Source organism: Canis lupus, chromosome X (genome assembly GCF_003254725.2).
Source record: "Canis lupus dingo isolate Sandy chromosome X, ASM325472v2, whole genome shotgun sequence".
Classification (NCBI taxonomy): Eukaryota; Metazoa; Chordata; class Mammalia; order Carnivora; family Canidae; genus Canis; species Canis lupus.
Window position 1 is genome coordinate 85,273,195 of NC_064281.1, and position 19,331 is coordinate 85,292,525.

At 39.4% G+C, this 19,331-nt stretch overlaps 2 protein-coding genes across 5 annotated transcripts in view; one reads left to right on the forward strand and one right to left on the reverse strand.

The window, feature by feature from the left end:
- The window catches only part of TRPC5OS (TRPC5 opposite strand), a 28,023-nt gene extending 23,506 nt beyond the window's left edge, over positions 1 to 4,517 (forward strand). For 2 of the 4 annotated variants that reach the window (XM_025431528.2, XM_049107937.1), the window contains one exon: positions 2,248 to 4,517. In XM_025431528.2, the coding sequence (XP_025287313.1) occupies positions 2,560 to 2,892 (333 nt within the window). In that variant the 5' untranslated portion in view covers positions 2,248 to 2,559 and the 3' untranslated portion in view covers positions 2,893 to 4,517. Of the gene's footprint in view, positions 1 to 822; positions 1,239 to 2,247 lie in introns of those variants that run through there. The other 2 variants (XM_035711628.2, XR_007409541.1) reach the window with 2 other exon arrangements.
- Positions 1 to 19,331, reverse strand: part of TRPC5 (transient receptor potential cation channel subfamily C member 5) — a 180,181-nt gene that overhangs the window by 105,301 nt on the left and 55,549 nt on the right. Inside the window, exon 3 of the mRNA XM_025431527.3 lies at positions 8,273 to 8,794. Coding sequence (XP_025287312.1) covers positions 8,273 to 8,794 — 522 coding nt within the window. The remainder of the gene's footprint in view (positions 1 to 8,272; positions 8,795 to 19,331) is intronic.

A 19,331-nucleotide genomic window follows, 5' to 3' on the forward strand; every position in this document is an offset into this window, starting at 1 on the left:
AACAGCAATGTTCTACTCTTCTGCCTTTTACATTTATATTGTCTAATGTAAAACTTTGTCAATACAATATCAATTCAATAAGTGGAATATAATTTATTTTTGAAATTTTGCTCAGTTTAAGGAGAGATAGAAGAAAAGGTGTGGGAAGGAATAGTGGAAGATGGAGATACAGAGAGAATCAAATAGAATGAAACACATAGATATGAATAACTGGAGGTCTGTTGATCAAGAGGAGGAATAACAGAGTTCAAGAGGGAGGTAGAGGAGCTGAGAAAAAAAAAAAAAAAACCGAAGGAGAAGCCAGAAGTTAAATCTGTTTTGTGTGAGTGTATTCCTCTTGTGCCTTTGGGCTATGGGTACCATAGTAGTCTATTATTGCTTCCTTTGAAAAATGTGATGGTACTCTTTAATAGTATTTAATATACACCTTTCTTCTGTGTTTCCTTTCTGATGAGTTGATCCATGCTCTACATTAATGCCAAATTCCTCTAATGATTTCTTTCCCTTATTTCCTTCCACCAGACTGCTTTTTTTCTCTAATCAAAAGGCAGAGATTCTTTAAGTTAATAAAATAACCTCCAGTGCCCATTCTCCCATATTTCAGATGAGAAGTAACCTCCAATAATAATCATGCCTTCTGGTCATCCTGGTTGTCACCCTTCTTGAGGCAAACTTCACACCTACTGTCAGGTTTTTGGACTAAAAAAAATGTGTGGTTCTGAAAGAACTTATGCTAAGTAGAGATAGTATATAACTGAGTGGGTCAAAGTTGGCCCCATGGAGACCAGCAAGTTCCATGCAAAAACCACAGATCATCTGGCCAATGGTTTGCTATACCCTGATAAAGGTCTAAGGAGTACAGTTAGCTGGAGGTAGTGCCTATGATTTGCTGGGCCCTACTCTGGTCAGAACTGCTGGAAACAGGGCATTGATGGATTTGGCAGTCTCCTAAAGGAGTGAGATGGATGGCTGCTTCCTAATACTTTCCACTAGGAGAAGCTCAACTGAGTCTGGAGAAATAAAACCCGCCCCATTTGTAGGACTGGTGGCTAGAAATTCAATGTGCATATATGTACCCAAGGAAAAATTGGTCAATGATATATAGCTAAACTGATTAGCCATGGATTGGAGATGTATACCATAATAAATGGAACATTACAGACTGGTCTCTTGCAGGAAAAACAATCTGGTGGAGGAAGATAAGAAAAAAAATCAATGAAAGAAATGTAGCAATTCAGGTAGGACATGTACCAACTTATCAGAACAGAAAGAATAATCTATTTAGAGTAAAAGTGGAGACAATTTGACCCCCAAAACTAATGTAGACTCTACAGTCTTGGGGACTCCAAGTCCAAACTCAACTCCCTTGTCAGTTCAATTTAAGGTCACAAAACAGGTACGTGCAGCCCCATGGCATATGGACATGAATGCCGTAGGTAAGCAGAGGAGAAAGAGTAGGAACAAAAAAGTACGAATCAAACCAACAAACAAGTAAACAATATGAAACATGTCAAATTACTAAAAACCTGCATCTTCAACAAACTCATTTTTAAGAGGAGTGGTACATGTGAAACCAGACCAATGTGTGAAGTAGATTATACTGGGCCAATCTTTAGATTTTTAAACAAAGAATATTGTCTTATAGAAGTATAAAATTCCTCAGGAAGAGGATTTGCAGAGCACACCAGACATGCAGTTGAGAATAATATATCTGTAACTTTAAATAATATTGAAGGAACTAGCTGTTAGATATGCAATATTGGTAGTAATAGGAAATTATCCAGGAACTAATTTTATAATAGAAATTGTCCAAAATTTGGCAAAAGACAGACTGTGGGACTTTAGTTTCACAAATTCCCCAGGCTGCAGGGGCAATAGGAAGCCTTAATGAATAGAAGACTAAAAAGACAAAGAATTTAGCAGCACCAGATATAAGTGGCAGTGAGGTAAAGGTGCTAATAAAGACAGAATTAATTGAAAGACTCTGAGTGAATGTAACTCCCTTAATAGAGATGTTCAAGAAAGATGGACAACCTATGCCCACTTTGTTCTCAAATCCTCTAAGAAGAGATAAAGACAATGAGAAGTGTGAAGGAAAGCGAGTATGAGTGGGAGATCCTCATAAGACCATCAAAAGGAGGGTGAATAACTAGGAATACTCTTTCATCCTTATCCTATAGCCAGAACCTGTAGGATGGATAAAGGCTCAAGGATACTAATCTTTGTATTTCTCTTTTCTATTATTAGATCTGCTTTGCCGTTCTCTTTTGGCTGTGGCAGTCTGTCTGGTGGTCATTGTAATAGCAGTTTACTACCAACACAAACAAGACTGCCATATATAAATTTTGTGGGAGGTTCACCAACTTTATCAAAAAGTGCTGTGGGACCACTGGCCTCATTCTGTACTTGATCATCATCATAATCATATCAACAGCCTCATTTCTTGGCCAAACCAACCATAGAACCCAGGAACTATCAGCCCCACAGGATTCATTATCACCAAGAGCCCATTTGCTACAACTTTCAGTAATATTTATCTACTGAGGAGATCATTGAGGCATGGAGCCTGTGTCAATCCCCGAACTGGTTGGTGGACTTGTTGATTGTGTAGCCCAGTTAATAAGAATAGCTGAAGAGCTTTTACAACTGATTTCACAAGAACAAATTCCATGTAGAGAGCAAAATGATAGAGCAGAACAGATGGAAGCAGATGCATCTTCTCCTGAAGAAGGTTCACTCCCAGACCTTTCTGATTTCTCAGACTTAGAGTCAATACTTACACCAAGAGAAGATGGAGACTTAATCTTTGACATAGATCAAGCGATGTTAGACATAGAAGACTTATATGAAGATGTACTCTCTGGCATAAACGAGGATTTAAGAAGTGGTTAAAATTTAATTTGCCCCCAGCAGCATGTGAGAACTGATCATTTTTCTTTTTAAAATAGATTCAGACTTTTCTGAATGTTAGCAATGTGAGTTTTCTCCTACTTCTGTATATTTTCATTACTAATACCTTATAGAACAAGCAATACTAGATTTACTTCCAGTAGAAGCTAATCTCTTTTCTTCTTTATGTTTCTTTTAAAAGCTCCAACATTAGCCATATCATTCTTTCTCTACCTGTCCTTGTTCTCCTGTTAGGGTTACTAATAACAGGAGCAAACAATACCAAAAAAATAAACTCCTCATCTAATAGCGGAGTGAAGACCTCACAGACTCTATCACATAATAGAACCCAATGGTATTGTTCTGCACATGGAAACCAAAAGGGGAATATTCCCCAGGATTGTATTATAATGAATACATCACATTGACAAGACAGTTTTGGAACACTTTTACTTGAAAAGATGTAACTCCTTACTAGGCCTTTAGGAGAGGATGTGTCAACCAAAGGATGCTATAGGAGACCAGGGGAAGCAATTTTGAAAAAGCACCATCTGTCGGATAATAAAACAGTAGAAAGCTTTTCAGATAACTTTTACAGAGAGAAACCTTTGAAAAAGCCGAGGCCAAGAGGTTCCGATGCAGGATTTTTCCCTCAAACGATGACCCACACTGCAACTAGTCTTCAATATTGTTCCTCAAATGGAAAGGACTAATTAAATCATATAATGATATGAGTATGCCAGTACTAGAACATCTAAACAAAGCCCCATGAGGAGTGTTCACCAGTGGAGAGTCAAACACTCATGGCATAGGCTCAGACGTGACGGTCCGCAAATAGAAGTGGATAAAATATATCTTCTTGGGTATAGCTAGATTTATAAAGAATAGCTGATAGGCTTATTATAGTGAACCTGCTGCCACTTTGACATAGAAATCTTAACTATTGACAAATGGAAGCAATGATGAATCTGAATAAAATAGGAACTGATATTTAAGCCCCAATAATTCTACAAATAGCAGAAGGGTAAAATGCAATAGTTGGAGGACCTCCCTCCCCATATCAGAACAGAAAGAGACCCAATAAATGTGTGGGAAATTCACTGCTTGTAGTCATTCCATGCTGTACAGCAGTCTCATTTCCATTTGGAGAAATAGCTACCCTTCAGAGAAGCCCATGATCACTATGGTCCTCCTTCCTAGAGAATGACCTTTGTGTCCTACAACATGGGCAACAACTGGTAAAGGCATTAAAGTGTATTTAGGACAAATTGGTGTATTCAAATTGTGAAGAAATGACATGAAGTTAATTCATGCTGGTGGAAAACAGACTATACCCAATTCATTGAGCCCTAAAGCATATTATTGGCAAAAAGATTAAAAACACATTGAATACAGAGAGCTCCAGAGCTAGCCAACATGACAGATGCTGTATCTAATCCTAAGCAGGGTCTACACACACGGATAATTAGCTGCTTTTAAAGGTAAATGTGGGGGAAAATTAGAGATCCAATGTGGATGAGCAGTAGCAGAAGAAGCATAAGTCAGTCTTGCTACTGAATTTCAGGATAATTATGTAACAAATTGCAGAAAGAGACTGCTGTATCAAAAAAAAAAAAAAAAAAAACTACCACAGACCCTTTCGAAAATGAGAGGAACTTAGGGAGCTACTCAAACATGTTACTATGAGAAAGTTCCATAATAGACTGCTACGTGGAAAGACAGAGTAGATGAGGATCCAGGACACTTAGACAGGTGCACAAAGACACAAAGAGGAAAAATAAAAGTTTGATCATCAAGCAACTACTGTGGGTAATTACAAGCCAGACAAGACATCAGATTGAGGGACTTGGCTACTGCACTAAGTGGACAAATCAAGCCTTACTTTCCTAGAGTAAGGGACTCTAGCTATCGCAGTATGTCTAAAATGACAAATAAGAGATGCAGCACAAAGGGACTATGTGAAATTAAAATATAGTGCTGCGAAAGCAAGAAGAAATGGTTTATCCCACCATTCCATTAGGAGCAGTTTTACAAGGAGGATTTGTGATAACAATTAAACAAGGAAATCTATACATGTAGCAACCAAGAAGAATCACAGAGGAATTGGTTAAAGTTAAAAGATAGAATCTATGTTTTAATTAAAGGTTTGAAAAAAAAAGGTTTGAAAACAGCCAGGGAAGATACAAACTCTCCACTAGGAATTTGGACTTTAGGAAATTGGCTATAATTTTGTGTCAAAATAAAATCCAAAGCAGGAGTACTTCGGCAAAATCCGGAAACATCCAAGGAGAGACCATCAGTCTGTTACAAATTCTATTTAGTGAGCAATTTCACTGTAAATGGACAGATCTGGTGCTCCTCATATATGATAGATACTGAAGGGTGGCTATTCCCCTAAGTAGAACTCTGGAATATAGACTTTATAGCAATTCTGCAATGGATTAGTGTGAGCTTACTAAAACTGTTAATATTAATGAGAAACCACAAGCAAGCAAACTAACTCAAGCAGGCCATCAAAATACATCAAGAGAAATCTGTGTGACTACTCCAGACCTTGAAACAAGATAAAGCTTGAAGCAGCCTATAAAACAACTATGTGTCAAAACTGGAAGATGTGTGAAGCTGGGTAGCCTCCTGGTTCCATGGGTCACGTGGAAAGATTGTACTATAATGATGCCTCAGGATTAGATAAAATATATTGCAATGTTTGCTTTGTGTGATGATATGTGTTTAAGAACTATTCAAGTGTAACCCCGCTCCAAACAATGGGTTGTGGTATTAAGTGTGTATAGTGTTGATAGTGATAAGAAGTAAGTGTAGGCAATGATAAAATACTTAGGAACAAGAGCGAGTAAGGAATAGTATTTTCAGGAGAGAAGAAAAGCAGTAAGTTGTATAGAATAGTCATGCGGCTATTTAGAGTGGAAAGCCATGGTATAGAGTTCCTAAGCAGGTTTATGAACAAAGCCTTGTTTTTGTAATATGCAAATTAACTAACCCCAAGTCATTGATATTGATAGAAATAGCTGGTTGGCGATCAATACAGGTCATGCATTTAAAAGCCCAATTAGAGGGAGATATGTTAATTAAATTAGCAGTACACTGATTGAATACCTCTGATTGGAATCCAGGAGAATGGAGAGAGTGGCTAGTGCATTATTTAAACTAGCCCTTTTCTGGACCTTCTTGAGACTAACACCAAAGCCAATTCTTGTATGGCACAGAGGGATAAAGGGGGAGACAGGCTCATCATTCTGAGACAAACTTAAAGATGTGAAAACCCAGGGAGATAGGTTGGAGCTGGCAGTGAACTAGGAAGCACAAGTCTTTATCCTTCTGTGTTTGACTAATGTGCATGAGAGGTTGCAACTACATAATTGTATCCTTATGTGATGATCAATGTCAGTCATTAAATTATAATTGAATATCATCTTTATTTGCTGTTGATCCATGCCATTTTATTGCTATGTGTTTTAACAGATTTTAACTAATAAACTTTCATTCACAAATCAAAGAACGTGTGTTCATCTTAAATTACCTGGTGGTGAATTTGGAGGTACAAAACCAGCATAAAAGAATCCCACACGGCAGAAGATGGAGTACACTCAGAGACAGTATTGTACCAGGAGTCTGAAAGTTCTACTTCTGGCTTTATCTGATAATCCTGAACAAATCTCTGAAATATAGTTCTTTCTTGTTTGTAAAATGAATTATAATATTTTTTTCTGCCTAACTTCAATGGTAATAAGGAATAAATACAGTGGTAAAGTTTTCAAAGACTTTCGGATGATATATCTGACAAATGGGACAATATATAAAATCAGGACTTTTTAGGAATATCTGACAAATGTCCATATGACAATGCCCAAGGGTCTATGTCACATGGAAAGATTATACAATAGTTTTACACCTGTTTTCTAAGAGATTAGAGCTTTCCTATTTTACTCCATGTCAAAGTCATACTTTGGAATCAGATTTTGTTTCATTCTTCTGAGCTTTTTTATTTTTGAATCACCAAGTTAAATTCTTTTTGGGAGTCCACTGGAGTGCTAGTAGGAATAGTAATGAGTTAAAAGCCAACAATGAAAAAGCCTTCCAGGAAATAGTAAATTATATTCCATTTAAAGTTAAGATTTTATTCCTGAGGGGATTATGTAACTCTGAACATTATTAACTCACTATTACCCAACTAGATTTTTACAATAATTTTTTACATCAAAGTTGATTACTGAATTCTTGTATTGATAGCATTATTTCAATAGACTAAAGGTACTGAGCCATATTATAGGGTATATACTTATTTTTCAAGGACCCTATTCCTCCAATCCATATTTAAAACTTGTTTTTCTTCTGCCTATATAACCCTTAGTTCAAAGGCCAGTCAGCTAACCAACCAACCAACCAACTAACCACCACCACCACCAACAACAACAAAAAAAGTAAAAAAAAGAAAAAAATAACCCCTAATTCCTTTAGTTATTTGGGAGAGTTTTGTATTGACAGATACAACTAACTACCCATACAGTCTCAAATGTCACATCTCTTTAGTTTTTTTGGAAAGTTATTTGTATTGACAGACACAACTACCCATCAGTCTCAAATGTCACATCTCTTCAGGGTAATAGTCTTTGAAGGTCATCTCCATTAGACTTCTGAAAGGTGGAACTGCATTTTAGCAAGGTAAGGAAAACTGCTGAATTCTCTACCCCTTGTCACAATTTCATCTTAAAGATCTTAGTAAAATGCTGAAAGCATCTCAAGAGAGATTTTTGAGCTTAACATAAGTATTCATGTAAAGTGGACCAGGGAGCTGCAGTTATGAAACACAACCTTAGTGTTTCAGATTCCTTTAATCAAAGATGCTATTCACAATAATCATTCATTTCCAAAAGCATCCAGACCATAAGCCCTCCTTGATTACTAACTACCATGGCCCTAGTATATAGGGTAGGGTCTTTTGTTATGAGTTCTCATAGAAGTTCTCCTTCAGATCACTTACATTGCTTGTAATTACATATTTACTAATGTGATCATTTACTTAATGTCCACAACTAGCTTGTAAGCTTCATGAAGGCAGGGTCAGTGCCTGTTTTCTGTATCCTAAACACCTAGAAAAGTGCTGAATAAGCATTTTTAAAAAGACTGAGTACTTCCCCATCAACAAATTAGTTGGTCAGTGTTTTTCCTAGTTATCTGTCCATACAGAAAATATGCAGAGGCTGTATGTATCTTAGATAAATAAGCCTACTGTTTTTTTGAGGCCTGTTGAACCATTCATTTGTAAGAGGGCTAAATGGTAGAGAGAAAATGCTGACTCTTACTCTGCTGCACTGGACCCTGGAGGGCTTACGATTTCCTGAAAGCAGAAAAAAGCTCAGCTTACCTCTTTCTGGTGGTATTTGATTGCCACCTTCAGCTTGGCCAGGTCATGGTACTTCTGAGGGTCAAGCTCTTCACTGTGGTCATCTCGATGGTTGAGGATGATTTCCAGTTCCCGGGAGCTCCGAGCTTGGTCCAGCAGGTCTTTGGCAAAGAGCTTGCACTGCTGGGAGAGCTCCTCATACTCAGCCTTGAATTCATTCTCCACCTTGCTGAGCTCCTTGAGCTCCCAGCCCAGACGGAAGGCAGTTAGGATGGGGTCCTCACTTGATAAGGCGATGAGCGAGGGGCTTGCTAGAGCCTTATAGATATTCAGCCGGGAGCGGGAATGGCGCAGGCTGTCTACCTCTGAACTGGACACACACTCCACGCAGTTGCAGCGAATCTGGTGGGGCCGTGGAATAGTGACTCGTTTTTGGACAAGCAATTTGATGATCTCATAATTGTTGGTGTGGGCAGCCAGCATGATGGGAGTGATGTCTGGTGTGAACTCAGAAAACTGGGTATCCATCATCAGGGTGGGGACCTACATACAATAAAATAAAAGTATAAAGGGCAGGATTAAGGCTAAGAGAGATGAGGGAGCATAGGGCCCATCCAATGTTAGTGATTCAAGAATTGGAATCACTGTTCCTTTGTCAGTTCCCCTCTTTGTCATAGCTATTTGTGGAATACTTACTGTATGCCAAGCACACAGCACTTCACGTGTATTACTCATTTAATTCCCATGACCTCCTGAGGTATATATTCTCTTCAAATGAAGAAGCTGAGGCACACAGAAGTTAAAGAACATATCCAAGGTTACATAGCTCTTAGTAACTGAGCCAAGATTCAAACCCAAGCAATAGAACTCTAGAGCTTGGTTCTGAAAATTATGCAACTACAAATGCCCAATTCTGTCTAAGACATGATGGGGGAATACAGAGAAGTAAGGGGTATTTTTTCTAACCTTCTGGAGCTTGGTTGGGTGGATCAGACTTAAATAAAATTGTAAGTAGGAGTACATAGTAGCATGTGCTCAGTTCCAGATGAGCAATAGAGACTTAGGAATATTTGTTTGAAAGGCTAAAGACAACCAGTAATCTTAAAGATCATGCCACTAAATCAAGCCCCAGAGGCTTAAGAAAAGATAATCTCAAGTGGTTCTGTTGACTTTGTGTTTACATTGGACTTCAGGGGATCAAAGACCAAGGCCAGATAGTGTTCCTCCAACTTGCTGTAGGTCTAGAAAGGTAGAATCTATTATTGCCAGAAAGAAATGCTCTGTAAATGAAGACCTCTTGGCTTGGGTGAGGGGTTACCAATAGAAAAAGGACCTTTGATAACATCATTCTATGATGTAATGCTTGGTGTAAATAGCAGCTATTGGAGAAAGGTCTGGGGTTCTTTGGTCATTCAGGAGCATTTTTAGGTGAGTTTGCCGGACCTGACCAATGAATTAAAAAAGTCTTTTGACTTTAAAATGTGTGTTTGGGGATCCAGGCTGTTCTCAGTGTAATAGGGAAATGGAGGCAGATCTATACCCACAGAAGAGTCTCAGCGTGGTAGGATCTAGAGCTAAGGAATGAGGAGGGTTTAAGTAGTCAGGGGAGGCTTCACAGAGGGATGGAGATGAGTATTGAAAGCATGGATAGGATTCCAGGAAATTGTGAAATATTGATCTTACTACACTTCGAAGAAAATATTTCCAAATACTCATTTGAGTTGGGGAGAACAATACCTGGATAACTGAGATTCTCACGGAATAGACAAATATTGTTTTACTCAATAGTTTCTTTATACTCTTAAAAAAGTTTTTTAGAACATTGCAGTCATTGCTGAACAGACAGAAGGATGTGTTACAGTCTCCATCATCTTTGCCTCCTTCCCACCTTGATTAAGGATTCACAAACAGGAAAGTGACCAGAAAACAGGAAGTGGGAGGGGGTGGAGGAGAACGACGGGGAGGAGTTTGCAAGAAATCTGTTTCCTTCATGGAGTGGCTGCATCAGCCTCGGAATAGTTAAGAACTGGCTGCACATTGGTCATCAATTACTTGGATGGAGCAGCAAGAAGACATTGTCAAACATTTAGAGGAAGCCGCTACAAACAAGACAGCAGGAAGTGAGCAACTGGCTCATAAAGTAAATTGGACACAGGAAAGAATAATATCAGAAATTAACATAAGCCTACAGGCTAATTACAAAGTAGGTCTAAGTGGGCCCAGTAATAAATGTAAACACACAACCAACATAAAGCCTTGAGTTGGGGGGATGGTAAGTAAGCAATATGTCACAGTCTGCCCAGGAAGAAAGGAGCTCAGATCTGGAAATCTGCCACTTCCCAGTGGGCAGAAGCATTTCTCGATCTCTGCTATGATCCAGAAGCAGGAGGTGGCAGGTGGAGGGAGGATAGCCTGTAGCACAGGATTCCCTGGGTTAGATTGGAGGAATGTGTCTTCCCTACCATGGTGCTCTTCCTGTTTTCTCTCTTCCCCCCCTTCCTTGCTCTTTCTATGTCTCTTACTCTTTTTCTTTCTTCTTTCTTCTTTCTTTCCCTCTATACCAATGCTGACAAGCCTGTTCAAGACAGACAATGGTACATGTGACTATTGCTTAGCCCCACTTGTGTAGTGGAGCTGAAAGTTGCTGTCTTTGCTTAGAATATGAAATGCTTTCTGGAACCATCTGATTCCATCGTCTTAGACTTGGGGCTCAACAAGGAGGATCTGATTCTGTATTTGACTTTCTGAGTACATAACACAAAAGAGGAAATCTTTCTAAAAGAAAACTGGGGGAAGCCCCAGTGGCTTAGTGATTTAGAGCCACCTTTGGCCCAGGGTGTGATCCTGGAGGCCTGTGTCTGGCTCCCTGCATGGAGCCTGCTTCTCCCTCTGTCTGTGTATCTTCCTCTCTCTCCCCCTGTGTCTCTCATGAATAAATAAAATCATTTTAAAAAAAGATAAAAGAAAACTGGTTTATAATGACCAGCCATGTCTTCCCACTCTCCAGTCAACCTTATTATTTATAGGTTGCCACACCCATCTCATTCACTGCTCTCTGAGTATATAGCCCTGTGGGATCCCCTGTGTGTGTGTGTATCTCTCCATTTCTCTGCCAATGAAGGGCCATTGTGAGCCCTGGTTTCTTCCATAGCGCCTCCTCTTAACTTGATCCTACCCCTTACTGACCACCCAGATGTTGTGGGCACTAGGTCACATCTAGGATCTCACTTTTCTGATGCTGCCTCCTTATATTTTCTTTAATTATTTCACATATGCATTTCTTGCTTCATCAATAAGGTTGTGAGTCGAAGACAGAGCTGTCTTAGATTGCTTTTGTTTTCTCTATAGCATCTGGCACAGTGTTAGACACACGATAGGCACTGGGCAAAAAAAAAAAAAGAAGAAGAAGAAAAGAAAATGATTTTCTATTTTCAAATTAAGAAATTGACTCATTTATAAACCAGGCTGGCTCTAATAATCTGAGTCAATGTGAGGTAATTTCCTTGGGTCTTTCCTTTTCATGTCCATCTGAGAAGGTAGACATTCCAAGACTAAGGAGGGTTCACAAATGGGTTTTATAGGGAATATCCTGAGGTCTCCCCAGCTAGGACAGTCACTGCCTACCATTTTCACAATTCTGGTGTTTTATAGTGGAGACTCTGACCCAAAGACCACAGATTCATACTCCTCTTCCCCTCTCTGCTTCTTCTTTTCTTATCCTGCTGCCTTTCCCTTTCTAGGGAAGGGACCATGGTCTATCATCAGGACAGTCATGGTAAAGAAAGACAGATTCTATAATGAGAGTGAGAGATTTCTCATAATACACAAGATTTTGTGATATGGTAACAGAAATGAAGGCTATATGTGGGTGTATATGCATAATTTGGATGAATGAATGATAGAAACCAGTGAACTGTAGAGCACATACCCTCTCAAAGGGGGTATCTGCTGCTATACTCCTTGTTGTTATAAAATTGTTATAAGCATGCATAAGGGCCTAATGTCGTAAGTGCTCAAAAGAAGCCAGAAATATGGATTTTACCATAGAATTTATTTTGTTGTTGAATAACGTCCTTTTTAAAACTTGAAGTATAATGGGCATACAATATCCTATTAGTTTCTGGTGTACATCATAGGGATTTGATACTTTGAAACATTATAAAAATGATCCCCATGATAAGTATAGTTACCATCTGTTACCATTGAAAGTTATTACCATATTATTGACTATATTCCTTATACTGTACATTCTCATGCTTTGTTTTCTAACTGGAAGTTTGTACCTCTTAATCTCCTGCAGGGTAGAATTTCTTAAAGTTTTAAATGTTGGCTTAAAAGGATAAAGACAGTGTGCAGTCCCAACAAAATACGTATATGAGACAATTTAGGCTTGAGCGAACCAGTTTGTGACCTTTGAGCTAGCATATAACTTATGAGATAAAGGCCAGGTAGGACAGGAAGCTGGACATTTAAGCAGGGGCCAGATGATGAAAAGCCTCATATGTTATGTTAAGGAATTTAATGTTACCTGTTGGCCACGGGGAGCCATGGGGAGAGTTTTTTTTTCTTTTTTATAGAGAGGGAAGGGGGGAGGTGGCAGATGGAGAGAGAGAAAAAGAGAGAGAGAGAGAGAGAGAGAGAGAATCATAAGCAGGCTCCACACCCAGCGAGGAGCCTGATGTGGTGCTTCATGTCACAACCCCAAGATTATGACCTGAGCCAAAACCAAGAGTCTGATGCTTAATTGACTGAGACACCCAGGGGCCCCTACTGAAGAGTTTTTATTTAAAAATATTTTATTTATTTATTCATGAGAGACACCCAGAGGGAGGCAGAGACAGAGGGAGAAGCAGGCTCCTCACAGGGAGCCTGATGTGGTACTCTATCCCTGGACTGGGGATCACACACTGAGCCAAAGGTAAATAGATGCTCAACCACTGAGCTACTCAGGCATCCCTGAAGAGTTCTAATCAAGGAGAGTGGCATAGTTGAACAAGTGTTTTACAAAGATCAGTTTGGTCCAAGACTGGGGAATGGACAGTGTTAAATGTGCTGGTAAATGATTAATAAGAAGCTCTCTATAAAAAAAATCGTGATCCGGATCCCTGGGTGGCGCAGCGGTTTGGCGCCTGCCTTTGGCCCAGGGCGCGATCCTGGAGACCCGGGATCGAATCCCACGTCGGGCTCCTGGTGCATGGAGCCTGCTTCTCCCTCTGCCTGTGTGTCTGCCTCTCTCTCTCTCACTGTGTGCCTATCATGAATAAATAAAAATTAAAAAAAAAATCGTGATCTGTAGTGTTTGTCAATTTCTATGGTGTAAGTATTCCCAATTTCAAGCTACCAATGACATTGTAGAGCACAGAGTTGGGAAGTGATGTTTACAACCGGCTCTCCCAGTGTAAGCCCTAGTTAAAAATCTCATTAGTCCAAGCGAAGAGATGGGGAGGATCTTAAACTAGACAATAATTCTAAAGATAAACAGGAGAGAGAAGATTTAAGACATTCACTGGACATGTCAGTTAGTACTGGAGGGAGAAGAAATCAAGGATGTTGCATGCTTGGTTGAATAGGGGTGTTATCAATTGAGATAGTTGATACAGGAGGAGGGGCACTTTTTGAGTTAAAACAAGTTCAATTTTGGACATGCTGAATTTGAAGTACCTACTGGAACAGTAGCAGGAAATTGTATGACTCTAGTATGAATCTTGAAAGAAAGGTCAAGGCTGAAAATACAGGTGTGAGAGTCTTCAGCTTATAATTGCAATTGAAATCGAGGGAGTAAACAGAATCACCCTCAGCTCACCCCAGCTCCCTCACAGCTCTGCCTGTGGATCTCCCCCAAAGATTGAGCCCAGCCCATTTCCAGAGCAAGTGAAGCTTGAGGTAGGATGTGGTCAGGTAGCCAGTCTCAGCCTCCCCCATTCCAAATTCCAATCACTGGAGCCCTGCATTAAGGCATTCTTTGTTCTGTTGGTTGCAGAATCCCAACTTCTCCCACACTGGGGCCCTCATTTGTCAAACAAGATTTCTCTCTGGATCTTAATCAAGGTTCTGTTCATGTAATTGGCCTAAAATAGTCTAGGTCTAGTATATTTTCTGCATTATCCGTGCTTTCATGGTCTTTGAGCTATTTTACAAAGTTGTAAATTGTAATGCAAATATTACTTGTTTGGTGAAATGCAATTGATCATTGCCTTAAGCATCTGTTTGTAAATTTCTTTGCACCTGTTTGTAAGTTTTTTTCCCAGCATTTCTGATGGTCTATATAAGGGGTCAATAAACTTTTTCCATGAAAAGTGGATGGTGAATAGGTTAGGCTTAGTGGGCCTTGCAACTCTGCTGTTGTGGCTGGAAAATAACCATATGCAATATGGAAATGAATGGGTGTGGTTGTACAACATAACATTTCATTTACAAAAACAGGTGACAGGCTGAATTTGGCTTGGCTTGCAGGCCATAGTTTACAGACAACCCCCCCAAATAAAATCTCTGACGTGTTTAATTTAAATTTGTATAAGGATCATGGTTTAACCTCTTTTATTTTTAATAAAAATTATCCTTTAACAGCTATTTTGTGTTCAGATTGAGGCCAGGTGGAAAATTCAATTTTATTCTTTTCTTATCAAGTTTTGCTTTTTTTTAAATAGATTTATTTTTTATTGGTGTTCAATTGACCAACATACAGAACAACACCCAGTGCTCATCCCGTCAAGTGGCCCCCTAAGTGCCCGTCACCCATTCACCCCCACCCCCCACCCTCCTCCCCTTCCACCACCCCTAGTTCGTTTCCCAGAGTTAGGAGTCTTTATGTTCGGTCTCCCTTTCTGATATTTCTCACACATTTCTTCTCCATTCCCTTATATTCCCTTTCACTATTATTTATATTGCCCAAATGAATGAGAACATACAACGTTTGTCCTTCTCCGATTGACTTACTTCACTCAGCATAATACCCTCCAGTTCCATCCACGTCGAAGCAAATGGTGGGTATTTGTCGTTTCTAATGGCTGAGTAATATTCCATTGTATACATAAACCACATCTTCTTTATCCATTCATCTTTCGATGACACCGAGGCTCCTTCCACAGTTTGGCTATTGTGGCCATTGCTGCTATAAACATTGGGGTGCAGGTGTCCCGGCGTTTCGTTGCATCGGTATCTTTGGGGTAAATCCCCAACAGTGCAATTGCTGGGTCGTAGGGCAGGTCTATTTTTAACTCTTTGAGGAACCTCCACACAGTTTTCCAGAGTGGCTGCACCAGTTCACATTCCCACCAACAGGGCAAGAGGGTTCCCTTTTCTCCACATCCTCTCCAACATTTGTGGTTTCCTGCCTTGTTAATTTTCCCCATTCTCACTGGGGTGAGGTGGTATCTCATTGTGGTTTTGATTTGTATTTCCCGGATGGCAAGTGATGCAGAGCATTTTCTCATGTGCATGTTGGCCTTGTCTATGTATTCCTCTGTGAGATTTCTCTTCATATCTTTTGCCCATTTCATGATTGGATTGTTTGTTTCTTTGGTGTTGAGTTTAAGAAGTTCTTTATAGATCTTGGAAACTAGCCCTTTATCTGATACATCATTTGCAAATATCTTCTCCCATTCTGTAGGTTGTCTTTTAGTTTTGTTGACTGTATCCTTTGCTGTGCAAAAGCTTCTTATCTTGATGAAGTCCCAATAGTTCATTTTTGCTTTTGTTTCTTTTGCCTTCGTGGATGTATCTTGCAAGAAGTTACTGTGGCCGAGTTCAAAAAGGGTGTTGCCTGTGTTCTCCTCTAGGATTTTGATGGAATCTTGTCTCACATTTAGATCTTTCATCCATTTTGAGTTTATCTTTGTGTATGTTGAAAGAGAGTGGTCTAGTTTCATTCTTCTGCATGTGGATGTCCAATTTTCCCAGAACCATTTATTGAAGAGACTGTCTTTCTTCCAGTGGATAGTCTTTCCTCTTTTATCGAATATTAGTTGACCATAAAGTTGAGGGTCCACTTCTGGGTTCTCTATTCTGTTCCATCGATCTATGTGTCTGTTTTTGTGCCAGTTCCACACTGTATTGATGACCACAGCTTTGTAGTACAACCTGAAATCTGGCATTGTGATGCCCCCAGCTATGGTTTTCTTTTTTAAAATTCCCCTGGCTATTCGGGGTCTTTTCTGATTCCAAAAAAATCTTAAAATAATTTGTTCTGACTCTCTGAAGAAAGTCCATGGTATTTTAATAGGGATTGCATTAAACGTGTAAATTGCCCTGGGTAACATTGACATTTTCACAATATTAATTCTGCCAATCCATGAGCATGGAATATTTTTCCATCTCTTTGTGTCTTCCTCAATTTCTTTAAGAAGTGTTCTATAGTTTTTAGGGTATAGATCTTTTACCTCTTTGGTTAGGTTTATTCCTAGGTATCTTATGCTTTTGGGTGCTATTGTAAATGGGATTGACTCCTTAATTTCTCTTTCTTCAGTCTCCTTGTTAGTGTATAGAAATGCCACTGATCTCTGGGCTTTGATTTTGTATCCTGCCACGCTACCAAATTGCTATGAGTTCTAGCGATTTTGGGGTGGAGGCTTTTGGGTTTTCTATGTAGAGTATCATGTCATCGGCGAAGAGGGAGAGTTTGACTTCTTTGCCAATTTGAATGCCTTTAATGTCTTTTTGTTGTCTGATTGCTGAGGCTACGACTTCCAGTACTATGTTGAATAGCAGTGGTGAGAGTGGACGTCCCTGTCTTGTTCCTGATCTTAGGGGAAAGGCTCCCAGTACTTCCCCATTGAGAATGATATTTGCTGCGGGCTTTTCGTAGATGGCTTTTAAGATGTTGAGGAATGTTCCCTCTATCCCTACACTCTGAAGAGTTTTGATCAGGAATGGATGCCGTATTTGTCAAATGCTTTCTCTGCATCTAATGAGAGGATCATGTGGTTCTTCGTTTTTCTCTTGCTGATATGATGAATCACATTGATTGTTTTACGAGTGTTGAACCAGCTTTGTGTCCCGGGGATAAATCCTACTTGGTCGTGGTGAATAATTTTCTTAATGTACTGTTGGATCCTATTGGCTAGTATCTTGTTGAGAATTTTTGCATCCATGTTCATCAGGGATATTGGTCTGTAATTCTCCTTTTTGGTGGGGTCTTTGAATGGTTTTGGAATTAAGGTGATGCTGGCCTCATAGAACGAATTTGGAAGTACTCCATCTCTTTCTATCGTTTCAAACAGCTTTAGTAGAATAGGTATGATTTCTTCTTTAAACGTTTGATAGAATTCCCCTGGGAAGCCATCTGGCCCTGGACTTTTGTGTCCTGGGAGGTTTTTGATGACTGCTTCAATTTCCTCCCTGGTTATTGGCCTGTTCAGGTTTTCTGTTTCTTCCTGTTCCAGTTTTGGTAGTTTGTGGCTTTCCAGGAATGAGTCCATTTCTTCTAGATTGCCTAATTTACTGGCGTATAGCTGTTCATAATATGTTTTTAAAATCGTTTGTATTTCCTTGGTGTTGGTAGTGATCTCTCCTTTCTCATTCATGATTTTATTAATTTGAGTCTTCTCTCTCTTCTTTTTAATAAGGCTGGCTAATGGTTTATCTATCTTATTAATTCTCTCAAAGAACCAACTCCTGGTCCTGTTGATCTGTTCCACAGTTCTTCTGGTCTCGATTTCGTTCAGTTCTGCTCGAATCTTTATTAACTCTCTTCTTCTGCTGGGTGTAGGATCTATTTGCTGTTTTTTTCTCTAGCTCCTTTATGTGTAAGGTTAGCTTTTGTATTTGAGTTCTTTCCAGTTTTTGGATGGATGCTTGTATTGCGATGTACTTCCCCCTTAGGACTGCTTTTGCTGCATCCCAAAGATTTTGAACGGTTGTATCTTCATTCTCATTAGTTTCCATGAATCTTTTTAATTCTTCCTTAATTTCCTGGTTGACCCTTTCATCTTTTAGCAAGATGGTCCTTAACCTCCACTTGTTTGATGTCCTCCCAAATTTCTTGTTGTGGTTTAGTTCTGATTTCAAGGCATTATGGTCTGAGAATATGCAGGGGACGATCCCAATCTTTTGGTATCAGTTCAGACCCGATTTGTGATCCAGTATGTGGTCTATTCTGGAGAAAGTTCCATGTGCACTTGAGAAGAATGTGTATTCAGTTGAGTTTGGATGTAAAGTTCTGTAGATACCTGTGAAATCCATCTGGTCCAGTGTATCATTTAAAGCTCTCGTTTCTTTGGAGATGTTGTGTTTAGAAGATCTATCGAGTGTAGAAAGAGCTAGATTGAAGTCACCAAGTATAAGTGTATTATTATCTAAGTATTTCATCACTTTGGTTATTAATTGATTTATATATTTGGCAGCTCCCACATTCGGGGCATATATATTGAGGATTGTTAACTCCTCTTGTTGGATAGATCCTTTAAGTATGATATAGTGTCCCTCTTCATCTCTCACTACAGTCTTCGGGGTAAATTTTAGTTTCTCTGATATAAGGATGGCTACCCCTGCTTTCTTTCAAGGACCATTTGAATGGTAAATGGTTCTCCAACCTTTTATTTTCAGGCTGTAGGTGTCCTTCTGTGTAAAGTGAGTCTCTTGTAGACAGCAAATAGATGGGTCATGCTTTTTACCCAGTCTGAAACCCTGCGCTTTTTGATGGGGTCATTAAGCCTGTTCACGTTCAGAGTTACTATTGAGAGATATGAGTTTAGTATCACCATGATATCTATTCAGTCCTTGTTTTTGTGGATTGTTCCACTGAACTTCTTCTTAAAGGGGAATTTAAGAGTCCCCCTTAAAATTTCTTGCAGAGCTGGTTCGGAGGTCACATATTCTTTCAGTTCCTGCCTGTCTTGGAAGCTCTTTATCTCTCCTTCCATTTTGAATGAGAGCCTTGCTGGATAAAGTATTCTTGGTTGCATGTTCTTCTCATTTAGGACCCTGAATATATCCTGCCAGCCCTTTCTGGCCTGCCAGGTCTCTGTGGAGAGGTCTGCTGTTACCCTAATACTCCTCCCCATAAAAGTCAGGGATTTCTTGTCTCTTGTTGCTTTAAGGATCTTCTCTTTGTCTTTGGAATTTGCAAGCTTAACTATTAAAT